General features: G+C 49.1%; 6 protein-coding genes across 6 annotated transcripts; 3 read left to right on the top strand and 3 right to left on the bottom strand.

Annotated features, from left to right (window-relative positions):
* Positions 1-3,552: 3,552 nt before the first annotated feature.
* BT62DRAFT_936949 (uncharacterized protein) lies at positions 3,553-5,527 on the bottom strand. The gene is made up of 13 exons (XM_043187216.1): positions 5,270-5,527; positions 5,162-5,214; positions 5,098-5,112; positions 5,003-5,041; positions 4,911-4,953; positions 4,824-4,852; positions 4,796-4,799; positions 4,615-4,650; positions 4,393-4,551; positions 4,259-4,331; positions 4,052-4,201; positions 3,954-4,002; positions 3,553-3,902 (listed from the first exon to the last, which is right to left on the bottom strand). Exons 1-13 carry the CDS (start codon positions 5,355-5,357, stop codon positions 3,693-3,695), a joined length of 948 nt encoding a protein of 315 aa, XP_043035139.1. The 5' UTR covers positions 5,358-5,527; the 3' UTR covers positions 3,553-3,692.
* Positions 5,528-5,882: 355 nt separating this feature from the next.
* Positions 5,883-6,721, top strand: BT62DRAFT_1011446 (uncharacterized protein; the record flags this gene model as incomplete). The annotated part of the gene is made up of 5 exons (XM_043177788.1): positions 5,883-6,029; positions 6,250-6,387; positions 6,444-6,494; positions 6,550-6,579; positions 6,632-6,721. 5 exons carry the CDS (start codon positions 5,883-5,885, stop codon positions 6,719-6,721), a joined length of 456 nt encoding a protein of 151 aa, XP_043035140.1.
* A 1,320-nt stretch (positions 6,722-8,041) lies between these two features.
* BT62DRAFT_477591 (DUF654-domain-containing protein) lies at positions 8,042-10,060 on the top strand. Its single transcript, XM_043181094.1, has 6 exons — positions 8,042-8,085; positions 8,135-8,535; positions 8,589-8,832; positions 8,888-9,152; positions 9,206-9,348; positions 9,406-10,060. The coding sequence occupies exons 2-6, from the start codon at positions 8,241-8,243 to the stop codon at positions 10,016-10,018; spliced, it is 1,560 nt and encodes a 519-aa protein (XP_043035141.1). The 5' UTR covers positions 8,042-8,085; positions 8,135-8,240; the 3' UTR covers positions 10,019-10,060.
* A 373-nt stretch (positions 10,061-10,433) lies between these two features.
* BT62DRAFT_974550 (uncharacterized protein) lies at positions 10,434-11,072 on the bottom strand (the record flags this gene model as incomplete). The annotated part of the gene is made up of 1 exon (XM_043189166.1): positions 10,434-11,072. Exon 1 carries the CDS (start codon positions 10,839-10,841, stop codon positions 10,434-10,436), a length of 408 nt encoding a protein of 135 aa, XP_043035142.1. The 5' UTR covers positions 10,842-11,072.
* A 1,195-nt stretch (positions 11,073-12,267) lies between these two features.
* On the bottom strand, positions 12,268-13,244 carry BT62DRAFT_907847 (Pkinase-domain-containing protein; the record flags this gene model as incomplete). The annotated part of the gene is made up of 2 exons (XM_043183679.1): positions 12,268-12,429; positions 12,483-13,244. 2 exons carry the CDS (start codon positions 13,242-13,244, stop codon positions 12,268-12,270), a joined length of 924 nt encoding a protein of 307 aa, XP_043035143.1.
* BT62DRAFT_955697 (UDP-3-O-glucosamine N-acyltransferase) lies at positions 12,845-15,262 on the top strand. The gene is made up of 5 exons (XM_043188348.1): positions 12,845-13,398; positions 13,448-13,566; positions 13,619-14,075; positions 14,125-14,834; positions 14,885-15,262. Exons 1-5 carry the CDS (start codon positions 13,322-13,324, stop codon positions 14,983-14,985), a joined length of 1,464 nt encoding a protein of 487 aa, XP_043035144.1. The 5' UTR covers positions 12,845-13,321; the 3' UTR covers positions 14,986-15,262.
* The last annotated feature ends 254 nt before the right edge of the window (positions 15,263-15,516 follow it).

Below are 15,516 nucleotides of genomic sequence, written 5' to 3' on the forward strand. Positions count from 1 at the left end.
GCCGCCGGCCTCTGTGTCACCTCAACCAACCATGAATTCTATCACGCTACCCACCGGACTCCGGCGGCTTCCCATTACCTACTAATTTCATTTCACCATTATCATTTCACATCTGTATTTCACATTGTAATACCTAGACCCCGAACTTAGTAGTGAATATTCACACCGGAACCCAATGGAACCCGACTCGGAATTAGCTACCATTAGTATATAAAGCCATGTATATCACCGTAACTACTCAGTTCGAATATCAACTTGGATAAGCCATCTACACTTCATACTCACTCCTCCCTATCTCATCCGTCGGATTCCGCTCCGAAGAATACTCCTGTTCACTTCTCTGACAGAACTCTGTTCTGTCCATCCAGATCCTTGGGCTCCGACTCAAGGGTGACGTTGCCAATAGCTTCGTCAACGCCCACACACTCCGCCGGACTCTGCATGTGCACTCAAGCCCACTCGATTGGCACATTCCTAACAGGAGCCAACAAAGAAAAAGGAGCTCCAATCTTTCCTTGGCTTCACAAATTTCTACCGACGCTTTATACGAGACTACAGCAAGATCGTCTGACCCATGACGCAGTTGACAGGTAACGCCCCCTGGACCTGGGGGTTATCCCAACAGACCGCCTTCAACAACCTCAAGCAATGGTTAGCTGAGGACGTAGTACTCGCTATACCAACAAACGATGGGAAGTTCAAGGTGGAGGCAGACTCTAGCGAAGGCGCGATCAGCGCCGTCCTATCTCAGGAACAAGAGGGGAAATGGAGACCAGTCGCTTTCCTCTCCAAGGCACTATCAGTCACGGAAAGAAACTACAAAATATATGATAAGGAGCTACTCGCCATTATGCTAGCTCTTGAGGAGTGGCGACACTACCTGATTGGGGCCTCAGAAACCTTCGAGATATGGACAGACCATCAAAACCTGCACTATTTCCGACAACCACAGAAATTGAACCGGCGACAGGCACGATGGGTTACTGAATTGACTCAATTTCAGTACACCTTACATCATAAGCCGGGCACCGCCAACAAGAAGGCAGACCTGTTAAGCCAAAGAGCAGATCATGATCAGGGAGGAAGAGATAACGAGAGAGTAGTAATTCTCTGACCGGAGCACTTCCACGCAATGATCATGCCAACAGAAGACGAGATCCATGAACAGATCAAGAGTGCAACTCGTGACCCTCACAGATGGGATCAACGTATCACTCCCTCTCTCAATCATGAACAAGGACTAACAATGGAAGGAGGAATGATCCGGTATGATGGGCGAATCTATATACTCCGAGAACCCAGTCTCCGAGGGGAAATAATCGCACAGTACCATGACCACGTGATGGCGGGACACCCAGGAATAGCAAAAACAAAAGAGTTAGTACTATGGGATTATTGGTGGCCGAAACTCGACAAAGACGTCACCAACTATGTCAAGGCATGCGAGGCCTATCAAAGGGGAAAGTCATCTACTCAACCCCGAGCCGCGCCCCTACACCCGAATGAAATCCCCAGTGCCCCGTGGACCCACATATCCATTGACATGATCACCAGACTACCAGAGAGTCAAGGATATGACGCCATCATCGTTATCGTTGATCGGTTTTCAAAGGCCATCGTACCAATCGCCTGCTCCACGGAACTTACCTCCGAGGGCTGAGTGAAAATCCTACGAGACGAGGTGTATGCAAAGTACGGAATGCCACAGGTCGTCATCTCCGATCGAGGACCTCAGTTTGTCTCGAAATTCATGACAGACCTATATCGTTTGCTCAACATTCGCCAAAACACATCCACAGCATATCACCCCCAAACTGATGGACAAACCGAATGAGTCAACCAGGAAGTTGAAAAATACTTACGACTATTTATCAACTACCGACAGGATGACTGGACCGAATGGCTAGCCCTTGCCGCATTTCAACACAACAATCGCATACACTCCACTACAGGGAAAACCCCATTCTTCATTAACCACAGGCGTCATCCCCATCTTTTCCAAAAAACACAGCTCCAGACCACCACTCCGGCCTCCAAAGATTTTGCCAATACGATGCAAACTATACACACAGAAACAAAAACGGCCCTCGAAAAAGCAGCAGCAACAATGAAAAAGCAGTATGACAAACACAAGAAACCCTCATACAACTACGCTGTCAACGACCAAGTCTGGCTTGACACAACAAACCTCCACCTCCCACGACCCCGACAAAAGCTAGCAGATAAGCGTACTGGTCCCTTCCGTATCATTTCCAAAGTTGGTGCCTCCGCCTACAAGCTAAAACTCCCAAACACCTGGAAAATTCACAACATATTCAATGAAATTCTTCTCACACCCTTCATTGCACCCGCGTTCCCTAACCAACAGAAGCCGCCTCCCCCACCTCCATTACTTGTCGACGACGAGGAACACTACGAAATCGACCAAGTCCTCAATCATAAACTACATAAAGTTAAAGCGAGAGGGGGTGGCATGACAACCACAGTCGACTATCTGGTCAGTTGGAAAGGGTACGGGCCGGAATCCAATCAATGGATCAACAAAAAGCACATGTCAGCGGACAAAGCCATACGGGACTACGAACTATCCCTTAATTAAGCCATCAGGACGATGGTCTTAAGGAGGGGGTAATGTTATGATTTTTCCTCATTCTCGCATTCTAGCCCCTATCGATGCTTAGTCAAGGCATGGTGGGAAGAGATTGGTCAGCATAAAGAACTTATTCTCTTCGCCCATACAACGAGCTTGACGACGCACAGCTGCCCTTTTATGTACAACAACGGTGCTCAAGGACAACGGACACCATGGACACAAGTCGATACAATAAGTAGTAGTATTTTTAACCTCACACAAACAGTATTTAAGGCTCGTAGCTCTTGCTGGAGAAACTCAGCTTCAAGCTAAAGTTTATACACACCATTCTACCTCGAGTCAACTTCTGACCTTGAGTCACGAACCGCAGATATATCCGAGTGGACCCAGTTGATTCCTCGAAGTGCGAAGGAACACCCGCTTACCACGTGTGTCTGCTCACGTGACGCTTGGGCTTAACAACAATTAGGTATTCATATGGTTTCAGAATGGACTAAGATAAGTAGACATTCTCTTGAGGGATGAAGGGCATATTAGTGTACAACGACTGGTACCTAGAATTTTAAAATGACATTGTTTGGACTGGCGGTGTTCGTATTATAATAAAGGCTGAGATAACTGTCCGAAAAGATCGAGCCTGAGCCTTCTGATCCGTCAACATCTTCGGAGAAATGGAGCAGACGCTTTGGGGTGGAGGTGACACACGTGAAGTTGCGAAAAAGGTATTTTTGCCTCGCCGAGCTTCGGTAGCATTAGAGTCTGTCTGATGGGGCCCGAGAATAGTAGTGATATGCAATCTCACCAACCATCAGGACCACTATCATCACCGTTACTCGGAGTGGTACAACTTGGACACAAACAACTAGGATGTCGTCAAAAGGACGCGGGCCATCTTTTCGAGATGACAGCTTTCGATCATCCGCGCTGGTGCAAAAAATAACGAGTGATTAGAGACGGCTGCAGATTGTCCATACGTTCGTCCATCAATCTGTGGATCGACATTCAGGATCATAGGAAGGTCAAAATACAAACATATTAGACGTCATAGCTTGACATGAAAATTACATCATTCGAGAAAGGTATTGTACTCTGCCATTGGTCAATCTGCCTGAGTCGTGGTCATCCCATCATCTCCTGTGTCTATAGTAGTTCCCCGAGTACGACCTGCCTGGAAACGCAAGACAGACAACTGCAAGGTTGGGAGAGGATTTTCCTGCCGCCCCGTTTTGCGCAGATTTAAGATCACACGAGACATAGAGATCGATAACGCCGCTGATGTTGGACCATGAAGAACGTTGTATTTCCCCGGCTAGGGTATCAGGTTGTCAGTGCAAGCACAAGTTCGATGGAGAATACATACAGAGGCAAAACGGTATTCCAGCGCATTAGCGAGGCCAGTTGTAAGGACACTTTTGGAAGTCAGCCCGGTAAACGATGCAAAGAAGGAGTGGTACGTACACTACGAAGTACCACAACGAATCACGGACGACAATGGAAAGTAAAGACCGAGGCCCATACGCGCTCTCCATTTTAGGCACATTGAAATCTGATATTACTCTGTATGCAGCAAGGAGGAACATTATTGATTCGAAAACGGCTATGGGAACCCTTCGAGTTGCAAGTTCAATTCTTATAAGCTAAGCCGTCGAAGAAGAAGACACTTACCAATAAGCATACAAGATATTCAATTTACTAGTCAAGGAACAGAGAAAGAAGCCAGGCACCGGCTCGTTAGTCCCTATGGAGAGTTTTTATCAGTATTCGTTACAGGAAGCAATTCAGTGAATCTCTCAGAGCACCTGTCGCACGATGTGCCTGGATTCCCAACACCGTCGAGCTGGCGGCCACGGTGAGAATGTACAAGACTATCACGGGCACTACAATGCGCTTCTTTCGACCATATATTGCCCCAAGTCGAATTATAAGGACGATATCAGCGATGAAAACTTGTAGAGTTCCTGGAAAATTGAAATCATAAATTCGATAGAAAACGTCGACAAGCAATAATGATTTTAGTGTACCGTTGATGACGGTGATGTATCCGACCCATGCGAGACCTGCGATCTCCGTTCGAATCATCGATCAATGAAGTCATATAATACGCACAACTATCCAAATTCCAAAGGGTAAGAAATTTCATGTCTGGAACGATACGAGGTGCACGTACAACTGCGATAGGTCTTTTAGTCGTCGTTCAGGATAAAAATGATGGCGGGGGGGGGACACTTACGTTATAAGTGGGTTTTGGAAGAAGATACCCTTGAATTCATGCCCAAAATTGAACCTTGGGCTAATTATCGACGGATTATGCACATACCAACGACGTCAAATGTCTGTGAGAAAAGTACAAGATATCGATTCTAGACACGGATTAGCAACCTGAACTGAGCCAGTAAAGCCAAGGCGCACCACGAGAAATAGAAACTTGATCCAGGACCATCGGGATTGCTGGAAGATTCGTTCAGCATATCGGAGCAAGCATTAAGAGGCAAATGGTTTCCTACCCATATGAGAGAAATCTAAAAGTACTGTCAAATCAATTCACGTACGTATCGATGAAGAATTTACCTCATCGTCAAGTGTGATCGCATACTCCCACCATGTCCAAGAGAATGAGAAGACTGTATGAGGGTTAAATGGGACATTTGGGATAATACAAGAGACAAAAAATTCTACCTGCTGTTGTGATAGTGATTTTGTGCCAGTGATAAGCAGTCAAAAGACGTTGTATAATAGCGCTCGCTGGGTTTTCGAGGAGGTCCATGGAAGTGTAGTTCTAGTGGGATTGGCTGCCAGATGAAGGGTTTATGCCTCGGCTCTGGTTATCAGCGCAAAGCAAAACTCGTGGTGATCAGATACTAGCAGGTGTTTCAGGGCATCCAAAGAGTGCAAAAGTATCATCTGCCTGCGGTGCCTGGTTCATCATCAGACAGGGAAGTTCCCAAACACGAGAGAAAGAAAGTTCTCGAGCCAAGGTCACGGTTACGAGAAGCAATCTTTCCCTGAAACCTCGGGGAAATCAAGAGGTGATTGATTGAAATCAAACCAGACCTGCATCCCAGGTCCGTCGCCGCGCTGAGTTTGAAAACTCCCTTCTAACAGTAACAATGCGCCTCAAGAACGCCTGGCGGGAACACATTACTTCGTGACAGTCACTGATGTCCGTAAAAGTTGAATTGATCAGGCGTCGTGTTAAGGACAATCTTGGAATACCTGACGGTGAGCACGTCCCCGCTGCTCAATTACTACCCGTTCGACAACGCTGGATTCCTCTCACCTTTTGACCATAATGATCCCACTTCTTGCTTCTGTTGTTCTTGTCTACCTTGCTACAGTTCGCTACCTTAGGTACCGGCGTCTGCATGCTGTGCAAGCCAGGATCCGTGCCAGCGCTAAGGAACCTAGTCCTTCTGAAGCTCAGTCTGCTTTACAGGGAGTATTGTTGTACGACATGCCCTTCTTTATGCGCCTTGGGGCTTAAGTTGCACTCCCCAAAACATATGGGATCGTAAGCTGCTATGCGCCCCATTTTTTTTTTTAGTTATATTCATGTCGAAAGCCTTCCATCTCCGCTCTGCTATTGAAAACTTACGAAGAGGGTTACGGATGTGAATGCATTTCCCGCGTGTCCAGAGCATTGATCACAATTTGTTAAGACGGCCTTGCTTATCTCCACTTTCATCTCTTGTCCCTTGGAGCATTCGCCAACGACAGCGGAATCAACACCGTGTCTCGGGCCGAGGGGCAATATTGCGCTTGCCCGAGTGAATTGGCTGCATAGACGCTACAATATCGTGAGCATATCTTTCCAGTGTGGCCAATCGCGCTTTTGATATCAGAATCTTCGTAGTCAAATGATGATGTGTTGTATACGCTGGCTCTCTTTATTTTGGAGCCCATGGTTCGCCCCGGATCTGCTATCGCTATCCACGACTCATAATTTCCTTAGCGTCTAGTGGCGTCCGTACAGCCCGGAGGAAGCAAACGTAAGGCACCACCACTCCACTGCCTCACTGCGCTAACTTCCTCATGTGGAAGGATGTCGGTCGGCACATGAACATCAAAGAGATCCCTGAGACTCTCGGTGAATTAGAAGAATGGAGCAGAGTAAATCTGTTGCGTCTTTAATGAACTATCATCTCTGACTTTTATGATCAAGCAATATGAAAGCACCCATATGGTCCCGTCAGAGAGTAGAGAGTAGTCATCAGCTGGCCAACATGGCACTGGAATACATGAGCGCCCGAGTGCCAAATACACCTGGTGCAAGATCGTTGGTCAAAGATGTGTTTCTATGCCTTTTGGATGATCAGCTTCGAAATGCCATGATGTGAGCGCGCCTTGATACTCATCATTACGGAGATCTGAGAGGCTCGGGTCTATCAAAGACACCATTCGTCAGAAATCCACGTTGTTCACTCGTCCAAACAGTACGTGTCTTTTCGTCATCTGTTCAGTTCCTTATATCCCAGACCACAAGCAGCCATACGAGAAATGAACCCAAAAAGCAGCTGAGTTATTCTCCGCAAGAAGAAAGACATAGGACACTATGGGTACGCAGCATATGTCAAACTTTTCACTCTGATGTCAACGATATGTTCTGCGCTGGACATGAAAGGCTGGTGCATCTACCTCACTATCATCAGTCTATATTATCGGATGATTGGCGGCCGGATATGGGTTCTCATGTATATCTGAATCAGTTGTATTGCCAGACTCCGGTCGTTGCTGGAGACCATATGAATGAGCGCGTTTGGTATCAGGTGTAAAAGGCTTTGGCTGTACAGCGCAACTATATAATACAATCCTTGTAAAGTCTAGTACGTACTCTAACATGATATGCATCAAGCCTTGTCTTGACAAATGTACAATAATCTATATGTAACGAGAAAGAATCCGTGACTCGACGGTGAGTGCTAAACATGGACTCGGATACGGCGCGGAATACGGCATAAATTTGAAATTTCGACTCATTTTATTCTTTACTTCAATCTGTGAGATCCGGAATGCCTCCAAGACTAAGCAAGCGGCAACAAAGGGAGTTGGAGGAACTCCAAGAGCTTGGGGGATCCTCAAAGATCGTCGACACTGAAGGCAGCGAGGAGGAAGAGACAGCAAAGCCTGCCGCTGCTGGCTTTGCAGCAGTACGTCGATATCTTCCACCCTTTCGCAGCTAATTCAACTGATATATAGCTATTTGTCCCCGCAGACGACGATGCGGATGATGGTGATGACTCGATAGCGCATTCAACGAAATCGAAAAAGGTCCCTTTCATCATCATCAGTACACTGCACAGGGCGCTGATATATCTGTAGTCAGAGAAGAAGAAAAAGGTTCCAGCTCCTGTGGACAACACCTCGCCTAAAGCGTCTCGCTCCAGCACCCAAAAGACGGTGAAGAACGAGAAAAAGGCGGCAAAAAAGGCCAAAGCAAAGGCTCGGAAAGCGGACAAGGATGAGCTCGATGAGGTACTTGCAGAACTCTCACTCAAGTGCGTACACAGTTGCACCGTAATTGTGCGTTATCTCACGGAGAGCTAGGTATTCCAATACACCTTCGTCTTCCGGCACTACCACTCAAGCTTCTGTGGACGCTCTAGCCTCTCGGTTATCCGTGTCCCTATCCCATCTCGACAGCGAAGCCGAGATGCGCAAGTTTTTCGGCTCCAAGGTCGTCCAAGCGAGCAAAGCAGATACGCCCGGGGCTCCATCGTCCTCACGCAGACAGCATACGGCGCTACGCTCCCATCTGACTCGCCCGCAACCGGCTTGGGCCCAAGCACGGACTCGCCAAGGCCTGTCAATACGGCCCCTTGCTGAGAGTGAGTTGAGGCATCAAGCAGCAGCCGTTTCCGTTTCGGGCGAGAAGTGGTGGACTGTCGAGTACAGCAAAAAGTATAAGAGTATGACCAAGGTGTTCATACAGACCGTGCAAGCTGGTGGTATGTCGGCATATACTCATTCATGTTTTCAGCTTTCCTTAACGTTGTATTAGACCCGCAGGGACTATTTGACATGTGTCGGAGTATGCCCTGGCATGCCGATACGTTATTGCAGATGGCTCAAGTGTTCAGACACCGCGAGGAACACTCTCAAGCTGTCGACTTCATCGACCGAGCCTTGTTTGCCTACGAGCGGTCCTTCATCGGAGCTTTCACGTTTACGAGCGGTCTGAACCGCCTCGCGTTTGACTTTGTCGAGAATCGGCCCTTCTTTTTGGCTCTACATCGCCAAGCGGCGTAAGTTGATTGATTGTTCTTCCCTCTCCTTTTTTTTTGACAATGGGATGATCAGGGACCTTCAGCGTAGAGGGTGCCTACGTACGGCGTTTGAGTTTGCGCGGCTGATGTACTCGCTTGACCCGTGGAATGATCCACATGGGGCCCTTTATCATCTTGACTATCTTGCTTTTAAAGGGAACATGACTGGATGGTTATTGGAGATGTTTGATCTCTTCAAGGGGAGACGAAAGGAGAAGGGGGCTCGCATCAATCCTAGCATATTGCCTGGATGGATGTACGCGAGGGCTTTAGCTTTGAGAGTTAGTCGTGATACCAAGGTACCTCACTCTCTTGCTATGGATGTATCTGTCGCTAAAAAATTTCTCTCCAGCAACGGGAGTCAAGTACAAAGGCATTGATCGAGGCTGTCAAATCTTTCCCTTCGGTCGTTCCTGTTCTAGCGGATAAACTGGAAGTCTCGTTACCCACATCTATACGTGGCCATCGTGATTTCAGAATCGAAACCGATGGAAAGTGCGTGTATATCGATCTTTGTTTGCAGGTCTTGCCGTTGACTTCCAGTCTGTCTAGCTCGTTGAAAGAACCGGTTGCGATTCTTCACCTTTTGTCTCACCTGTACGTTCAGCGGTCATTAGCGGTATGGAAAGATCACGCCGAGTGGTTCAAGGAGACCGTAACTACGCACTTCTCCAAGACCTCTTCCCTTCCCGTAACCGACGAACGCAAGATGTTTCTAGAACTGTTCAGTCACACGAATCTACAGTACGCGGCCTATCGACACGTCATGGTGCTAGAATATCGCAACCTGTTCCGATACATTCCCAGGGAGATCCTCGCTCGGAAGTCTTTGGACTGTGATCCCCTACCTCCCCCAACGGCCGTAACAGCCTACGACGAGGAGTTCTTCGAAGGCGTCGACATTGATATACACGAACCTCTGACTAGGCGCCAGCGCCAAGCACAGGAGAGAAGGCTAGCACAAATTATTCCCGATGCGAATACTAGGGCACAAATAGAGGTGCGTATTACATTACATTCATGTCCATGGCTCTACGTATCATTAATTTTGTACTACTACATTTCAGGCTCTGATGGCCGCACCCCAAGTTGCTGCGATGTTTCCTGGTGGGATCATGCAGTTCCTTCAGGCGTTCCAGGATCTCCCTCAGGATATGCTGGATAACCTTCAGGACATCATGGTCCAGAATGAAGGGGGCATGGGGATGCCTGGGGGGATGCCCGGGGAGGTTGAAGTACAGTGGGCGGATCAGGATCCTGAGCCTGAGCCTGAGCCTGAACCAGCAGTAGGCGAAGACGAAGACGAGGGTGAGGATAGTGAGGAGGATGTCGCTCCGATGGCTGGGGTGAGCAAAAAGCACGTTTCACCTTCGTTCTGGTTTCTGATTGTGATGCAGCCCTTCCGGATGTTCAGCAATTGGGTAGGAAGTTTCTGGGGTGGTGGAAATACTGCTGAAGCGTCAGATTCAGACTCCGATGAAGAGCAAGCCGAAGCAGACATAGATTGACATGAGATGTTCCCCCTCTAAATATAAATGTATCCTTCCTTCCTTTCTTTCGTGATGGTCATCAATGGGGCATTACCGTGATGTTACACCATTGGCGTGTGGGTAGTCCGCCAATGTATCTGCATAGCTACCATCGACGAAGGAATCTTCTTGCTCTTCCTCGATGGCGTCTCCCCGGACATTATCGAGCATGCCGTTGAGCCCGACCTCGACGACAGCTAGACAACGACTGAGATCCTCGATGGTCCTGGCTAGTTCTGCACGCGTTTGGTGCGCTCCGACCAAGGTGGAGAAATCGAGAGGCCGTAAAGACGGCAGGATGGGCGAAGACAAAGCCGCTGGAAGATTCGACTCTGACCGGGAGTGTCCTCCTGAAAGAAGGGGTTCGGGCCGTGTATCTAAAGGCGGCGGGGAACTTGTTCGAGGAAGACCTAGTATGAACGACGACGCCGCCGCCGAGTTCTGGTGGGGAGTGTACATGGTTGAAGAGTTGAGATGGCTAGGCGTTGGCGAGAAGTTGCGCGTGGATGTACCGGCTGCTGAGGGTGAAGGAGGGAGTAGGTCCGCAAGCTGGTGTTCGGACGTGAGTGAAGGGATCTACCGGGTTAAAGGTTAAAACGTAAGGCTGTGGGTTTTGTTATAAGGAGTCTATAGCGAATGACAAACCTTCAAGACGTCTTTCAGTCCCGGTGTGCCTAGACCATTTGTTCGGTAGGACCCACTTGAGTCGCTGCCGCTGCGATCGCGACGCCCTGCAAAAGGTTTGATGGGAGGCAGAAGAGGCGGGGACGGACTTCGTGGAGGAGGAGCCGGTACGGGCTTGTATATGACTGTCTCTGGAAGTGCGGTCGCAGATCGAGTTCGGGTTATCGGTGGAGAAGACCGAGGACTAGACGCGGATGGCGCACGTCGTACGGTCCCTGATATGTCCAGAGAATACGTCGACTGATGAGAAGACTGAGCGGGACTCAGATTCTTCGTCATGGGCGCATCCTTGCGTATCCTTTGGGGTTGTAAAGGCAACGTAGGTTGTATCCTTGGGGATGCGGAATTTGGTGATGAAGAAGGGAATTGGAACGCAGTAGGGGATGCCAGGTCAACCTGGCGTCGGCCTCTTTGAGGCTCGCTATCTACCGGCATCGGAGAACGTTTTAAAGGTGTTTGAGTTCGCGCTGTAAGTGTCGAATTTGGGAGATCAGATGTCAGGCCGGCATTGGGTGTCGTTGAGAGTTCAATTGGTTTGGTATCTTGGGAAGGAGGGGGTATCTCGATATCGGCCAGTCCCCGCGTAGACCTAATATCACGATATGAGTGGGCAGACCTGGCGGAGGGCGTGGAATTCTGGGCCGCTTCTACGGCTTTGTCGATGTCGATGGTAAGAGGCATATTCGGGTCTTGCGAAGGTATATTGTCCCCTCGAGATTGGAGTGGGAATGGTATTTGCGACCGTTCATCATCAGAACCTGATATGCCAGGTAGTCCGGACTTTGAGCGTGCTGATTTGGGAAATACAAAACTTCGTGCGGTCTCAGCAACATCGTGACTAAGACCTTGGATGAAGCCTCCCAGAGGTAAGCTAGGCGCCTTTATGGTGCGGTCGTGACTAGGCGTTGATTTCGGTGGTGGGCTGGGAGTATTTCGTTGGGGCAGAGACAGTTGATGACTAAAGGGATCTGGGGCCGATTCATCTTCGAATAGACTGCGAAGCGAAGAAGGGAGTACGGGGCGCATACTGGGCGCAGGAGGTGGTGGCATTTCTTCATCGTCAGCATCTAGTGGAATAAAGTCGTCTTCGATTGTGGCGAATGGGCGCCCGCGAACAGTATCGAATTCCCAAGGTCTCTCATCATCACTGTTCCTGTCAAGTCTACATAAAGACGTCAATGAGAATTCCAAGGTAAATTCGTTACACAACGTACTCGTCAACTTCCCAAGCAAGAGGTCCCGCCAGACTCGCTCTTGGGCCTGCTTGATGCAAACGACGAACAGCATCTTGTAGAATGGAATTAGGAACCTTGGCATTAGATTTCATCCACTTGGCTTTGTACAGTTCGTCCGCCGAGGAACGCTACCCAGTCTGTAAGATCAAGCCAGAAAAGAAAAGAAATATTAGTAACACACCTCGCTGGGTAGCTCTCGGAGACACATTGCCATAAAGTCCCTCATGTCCTTTCCAGCTTCGCTATCCTGCAGTCGCGGAGGCTTCATCTTCGAAATAGTATCGACAATTGCTTCTGCACTCGCAAGATTAGAATGGGGAGGAGACCCTTTCGCCATCTCGTATATCATGATACCCAGGCTCCATATGTCGATTTTGGCATCATATGCTGGGTTAGTATGTAGGACCTCTGGTGCCATGAAGTGCAGCGTCCCCGTCATCGTGTTCCGTTTGCTTGATGTTGTCGCCAGCAGCGCCGACACGCCAAAATCACATATCATGACCTTGCACGTCGCGCTGACGAGAACGTTGGCAGCTTTGAGGTCTCTGTGAATAACAGGAACCTTGTGGAGATAGCTCAAGCCAATGAGCACCTCGCGGACGATGACCGCCATGAATTTCTCCTCCAAGCACCCTCCCCGTGATGCCTTCATCAGAGACAGCACGCTACCTCCGTCAGCGTATTCCATTGCAATCCACACCCTAGGGCCATCCATGTAGCAGCCGAAATACTTTGTAATGTTAGGAGCATCTCGCAGCTGCGACAGCAATGCCACCTCGCGTTGGATGTCGCCTACATCATCGTCGGCAGTGTCGAGGTCGATGATTTTTAAAGCGACGACGTTCCCGGTAGCGATATGGATACCCTTAGAGACAGAACCGTAGGCCCCTCTGCCGATGGTCTCGAGACGCTTGTAGAGGGTGAGGACAGACGGCTGCGACATCCGCGCACATGGACGTTCGAAGCCAAGTCGCGCTCGCCGTGTGACTCGACTTTGAGCCTTGCTTCTGCACCATCACTATGGACCTCGACGTCTCAATATCGCCGCTTGTCACTCGCGAATTCACTGCTGTCGTGCTCGCTGGATTTGGTGCCGAGTACGTACAACATTTTGATAGAATTTTTCTAGTACTGAGTCCGCGGCAGGCTGATACCTCTGACGAGCGATTATGGCGATGAACCGTGTCCAAAGGCTCTTCTTCCTGTCGCGAATAAGCCTATGATAGACTATGTGTTTGCCTGGCTGGAGCTCTCAGGCATCAAGGGTACGTGACTGCTACCGTTGACCGCCTTCAGGGCTGATATTCCATTATGTAGACGTCGTACTCATTTGCCCGACGGTCCACCGGCATGCAATCTCCAATCATATTCACTCAGAGACGAGCGTGTCCTTGCGTATCGACTTGCAGACGTACGACGAGATCATGGATGCTAGCGTCGGGACGTGCTCTCTATTGCGGCACTTTGCCCACCGCATACAAACAGATTTTGTTGTCTTGCCTTGCGATTTCCTGCCTCCACCCTCTCTTTCCCTCAACACCATCTTGAACAAGTTTAGATCTGACCGGATATCCGACGGTGCCATTGCAACTACATGCTGGTTTACATCAAATGAGATGGAGAAAGCAAACGAGCCGGATGACTGGAGTCCTGCTTTTCCTCCAGTCGCCGTAGTGTGGGATGATAAAAGCGGCACTCTACTTCATGTCGACACTGCAGATGACAGGGACATGAACGGTGAAGAGCTACAGCTTAGGATGTCCCTTCTAACGTTGTAAGCACCATGCATTCTCATCTCTGCTGCTCAACAAGTCCTCATTCAGATATCCACGAACCAAAGTGTCGACGAAGTACCGTGACTCACACGTCTACGTCTGCCGGCGTACTGTCCTCGACCTGCTACAAGAAAAACCGCATGTTGACTCATTCCGAGAAGAATTCATTCCTTGGCTATGCAAAGTACCATACCAACGGACACGGAGAGAAAAGTACAGTCATGTATTGAACCCCATCACCAATGCCCCCACCCAGAGCACTGCACTCCTTCATTCTACCTTGTACGATGAGCCCCCCATTCCGTCCTCAAACCCCAAAGACTCTGCCAGCGACGAAGGTAGTGGGTCACCTACTACGCCCAGCCTACGTGTGGGCGTTCTCCTCCATCGCGATCAAGAGCCTGCTGCTCGGCTCAATACCCTTCACGCCTACTTTGAAATGAACCGCCGCCTCATCACTCCCGACGTTCCTACAGACAGGTCGCTCGTTGACCAGAAAGCACAGATATCTACAGATAGCATGGTCGGACCTTCGACGCAGATCGGCGAGCGAACGTCGGTGAAAAAGTCAGTGATTGGGAGCCACTGTGTCATTGGAAAGATGGTTAAAATCGTTGGATGTGTGCTTTTGGACCACTGTGTCGTTGCGGATGGGGCCAAGCTGGATGGATGTATCCTCGGGAAGAATACGAAAGTTGGCGCCAAGGCTGAACTTTCACGATGTGTTTCGCAGGCTGGATACGAGGTCAATGCTGGAGGTGAGCTCGCATCATGCAAATACTAACGACTGCTAATCGTCTATCGTCAGAATCCATAAAGAATGAAAGACTGGAGATATCTGACTGGACTGGAGTCCTTGACGAGCAAGAGGATTCAGAAGAGACAGAGTCCGAGAGTGACGACGATTAATCGCTGATTTTTCAGGTTATCTACTGTCTACTGAAATGTTGTACGTTCGTCACCCAAATTCATGTCGAAACATCCATTCTTCGTTACTAAGCGTGTACACCATGTGTCGAGGGTAGATGGCTTTGCCCACGAAGGGTATTTCATGAATCATCGTAAGCCACCAGCTCGAGGGTACAGTTTGCCCGCCGTCGGGGCCTCCTGGCTATGTGCTGGAGCAGATGGCTCACTCAAAGGAAGACGCCCGCCGCGTTCCATAAGCCAACGAAGGATACTGTGGGGCACGCTTGGAGGACTGAAAACACTTATGCTGTCTTGATCTAGTGTTGGACCGCTGGTCGACGAGCAATCTGAGGAAAATTGGTGGAACTGTAGAAAGTAGCTGAATCTCTGATTAGAGGCATATGACCTCCATTGATTCGGCAGAGGCAATAAGAAAATACCACAGAGATCTGAACGAAGATTTCTGATTTCTCTGGGGATAATCATGGGTTAAATAATGCGAATCTGAGTCAAGTATCGCGTCGGTACTGG

This window comes from Guyanagaster necrorhizus (assembly GCF_019112545.1).
Source record: "Guyanagaster necrorhizus MCA 3950 unplaced genomic scaffold BT62scaffold_36, whole genome shotgun sequence".
In the NCBI taxonomy this organism is placed as follows: domain Eukaryota; kingdom Fungi; phylum Basidiomycota; class Agaricomycetes; order Agaricales; family Physalacriaceae; genus Guyanagaster; species Guyanagaster necrorhizus.

Bases quoted from the DNA above. Each gene is read 5' to 3' on its own strand.
- BT62DRAFT_955697 (XM_043188348.1), top strand. From the start codon at position 13,322: ATGGACCTCGACGTCTCAATATCGCCGCTTGTCACTCGCGAATTCACT. The intron at 13,399-13,447 runs GTACGTACAACA...AGTCCGCGGCAG, and splicing joins CTCGCTGGATTTGGTGCCGA to GCTGATACCTCTGACGAGCG. The intron at 14,076-14,124 runs GTAAGCACCATG...GTCCTCATTCAG, and splicing joins AGGATGTCCCTTCTAACGTT to ATATCCACGAACCAAAGTGT.
- BT62DRAFT_936949 (XM_043187216.1), bottom strand. From the start codon at position 5,357: ATGGACCTCCTCGAAAACCCAGCGAGCGCTATTATACAACGTCTTTTG. The intron at 4,954-5,002 runs GTGCGCCTTGGC...ATCCGTGTCTAG, and splicing joins TCAAGTTTCTATTTCTCGTG to AATCGATATCTTGTACTTTT. The intron at 4,003-4,051 runs GTACGTACCACT...GACTTCCAAAAG, and splicing joins TCGTTGTGGTACTTCGTAGT to TGTCCTTACAACTGGCCTCG.
- BT62DRAFT_477591 (XM_043181094.1), top strand. From the start codon at position 8,241: ATGCGCAAGTTTTTCGGCTCCAAGGTCGTCCAAGCGAGCAAAGCAGAT. The intron at 9,153-9,205 runs GTACCTCACTCT...ATTTCTCTCCAG, and splicing joins GAGTTAGTCGTGATACCAAG to CAACGGGAGTCAAGTACAAA. The intron at 9,349-9,405 runs GTGCGTGTATAT...CAGTCTGTCTAG, and splicing joins AGAATCGAAACCGATGGAAA to CTCGTTGAAAGAACCGGTTG.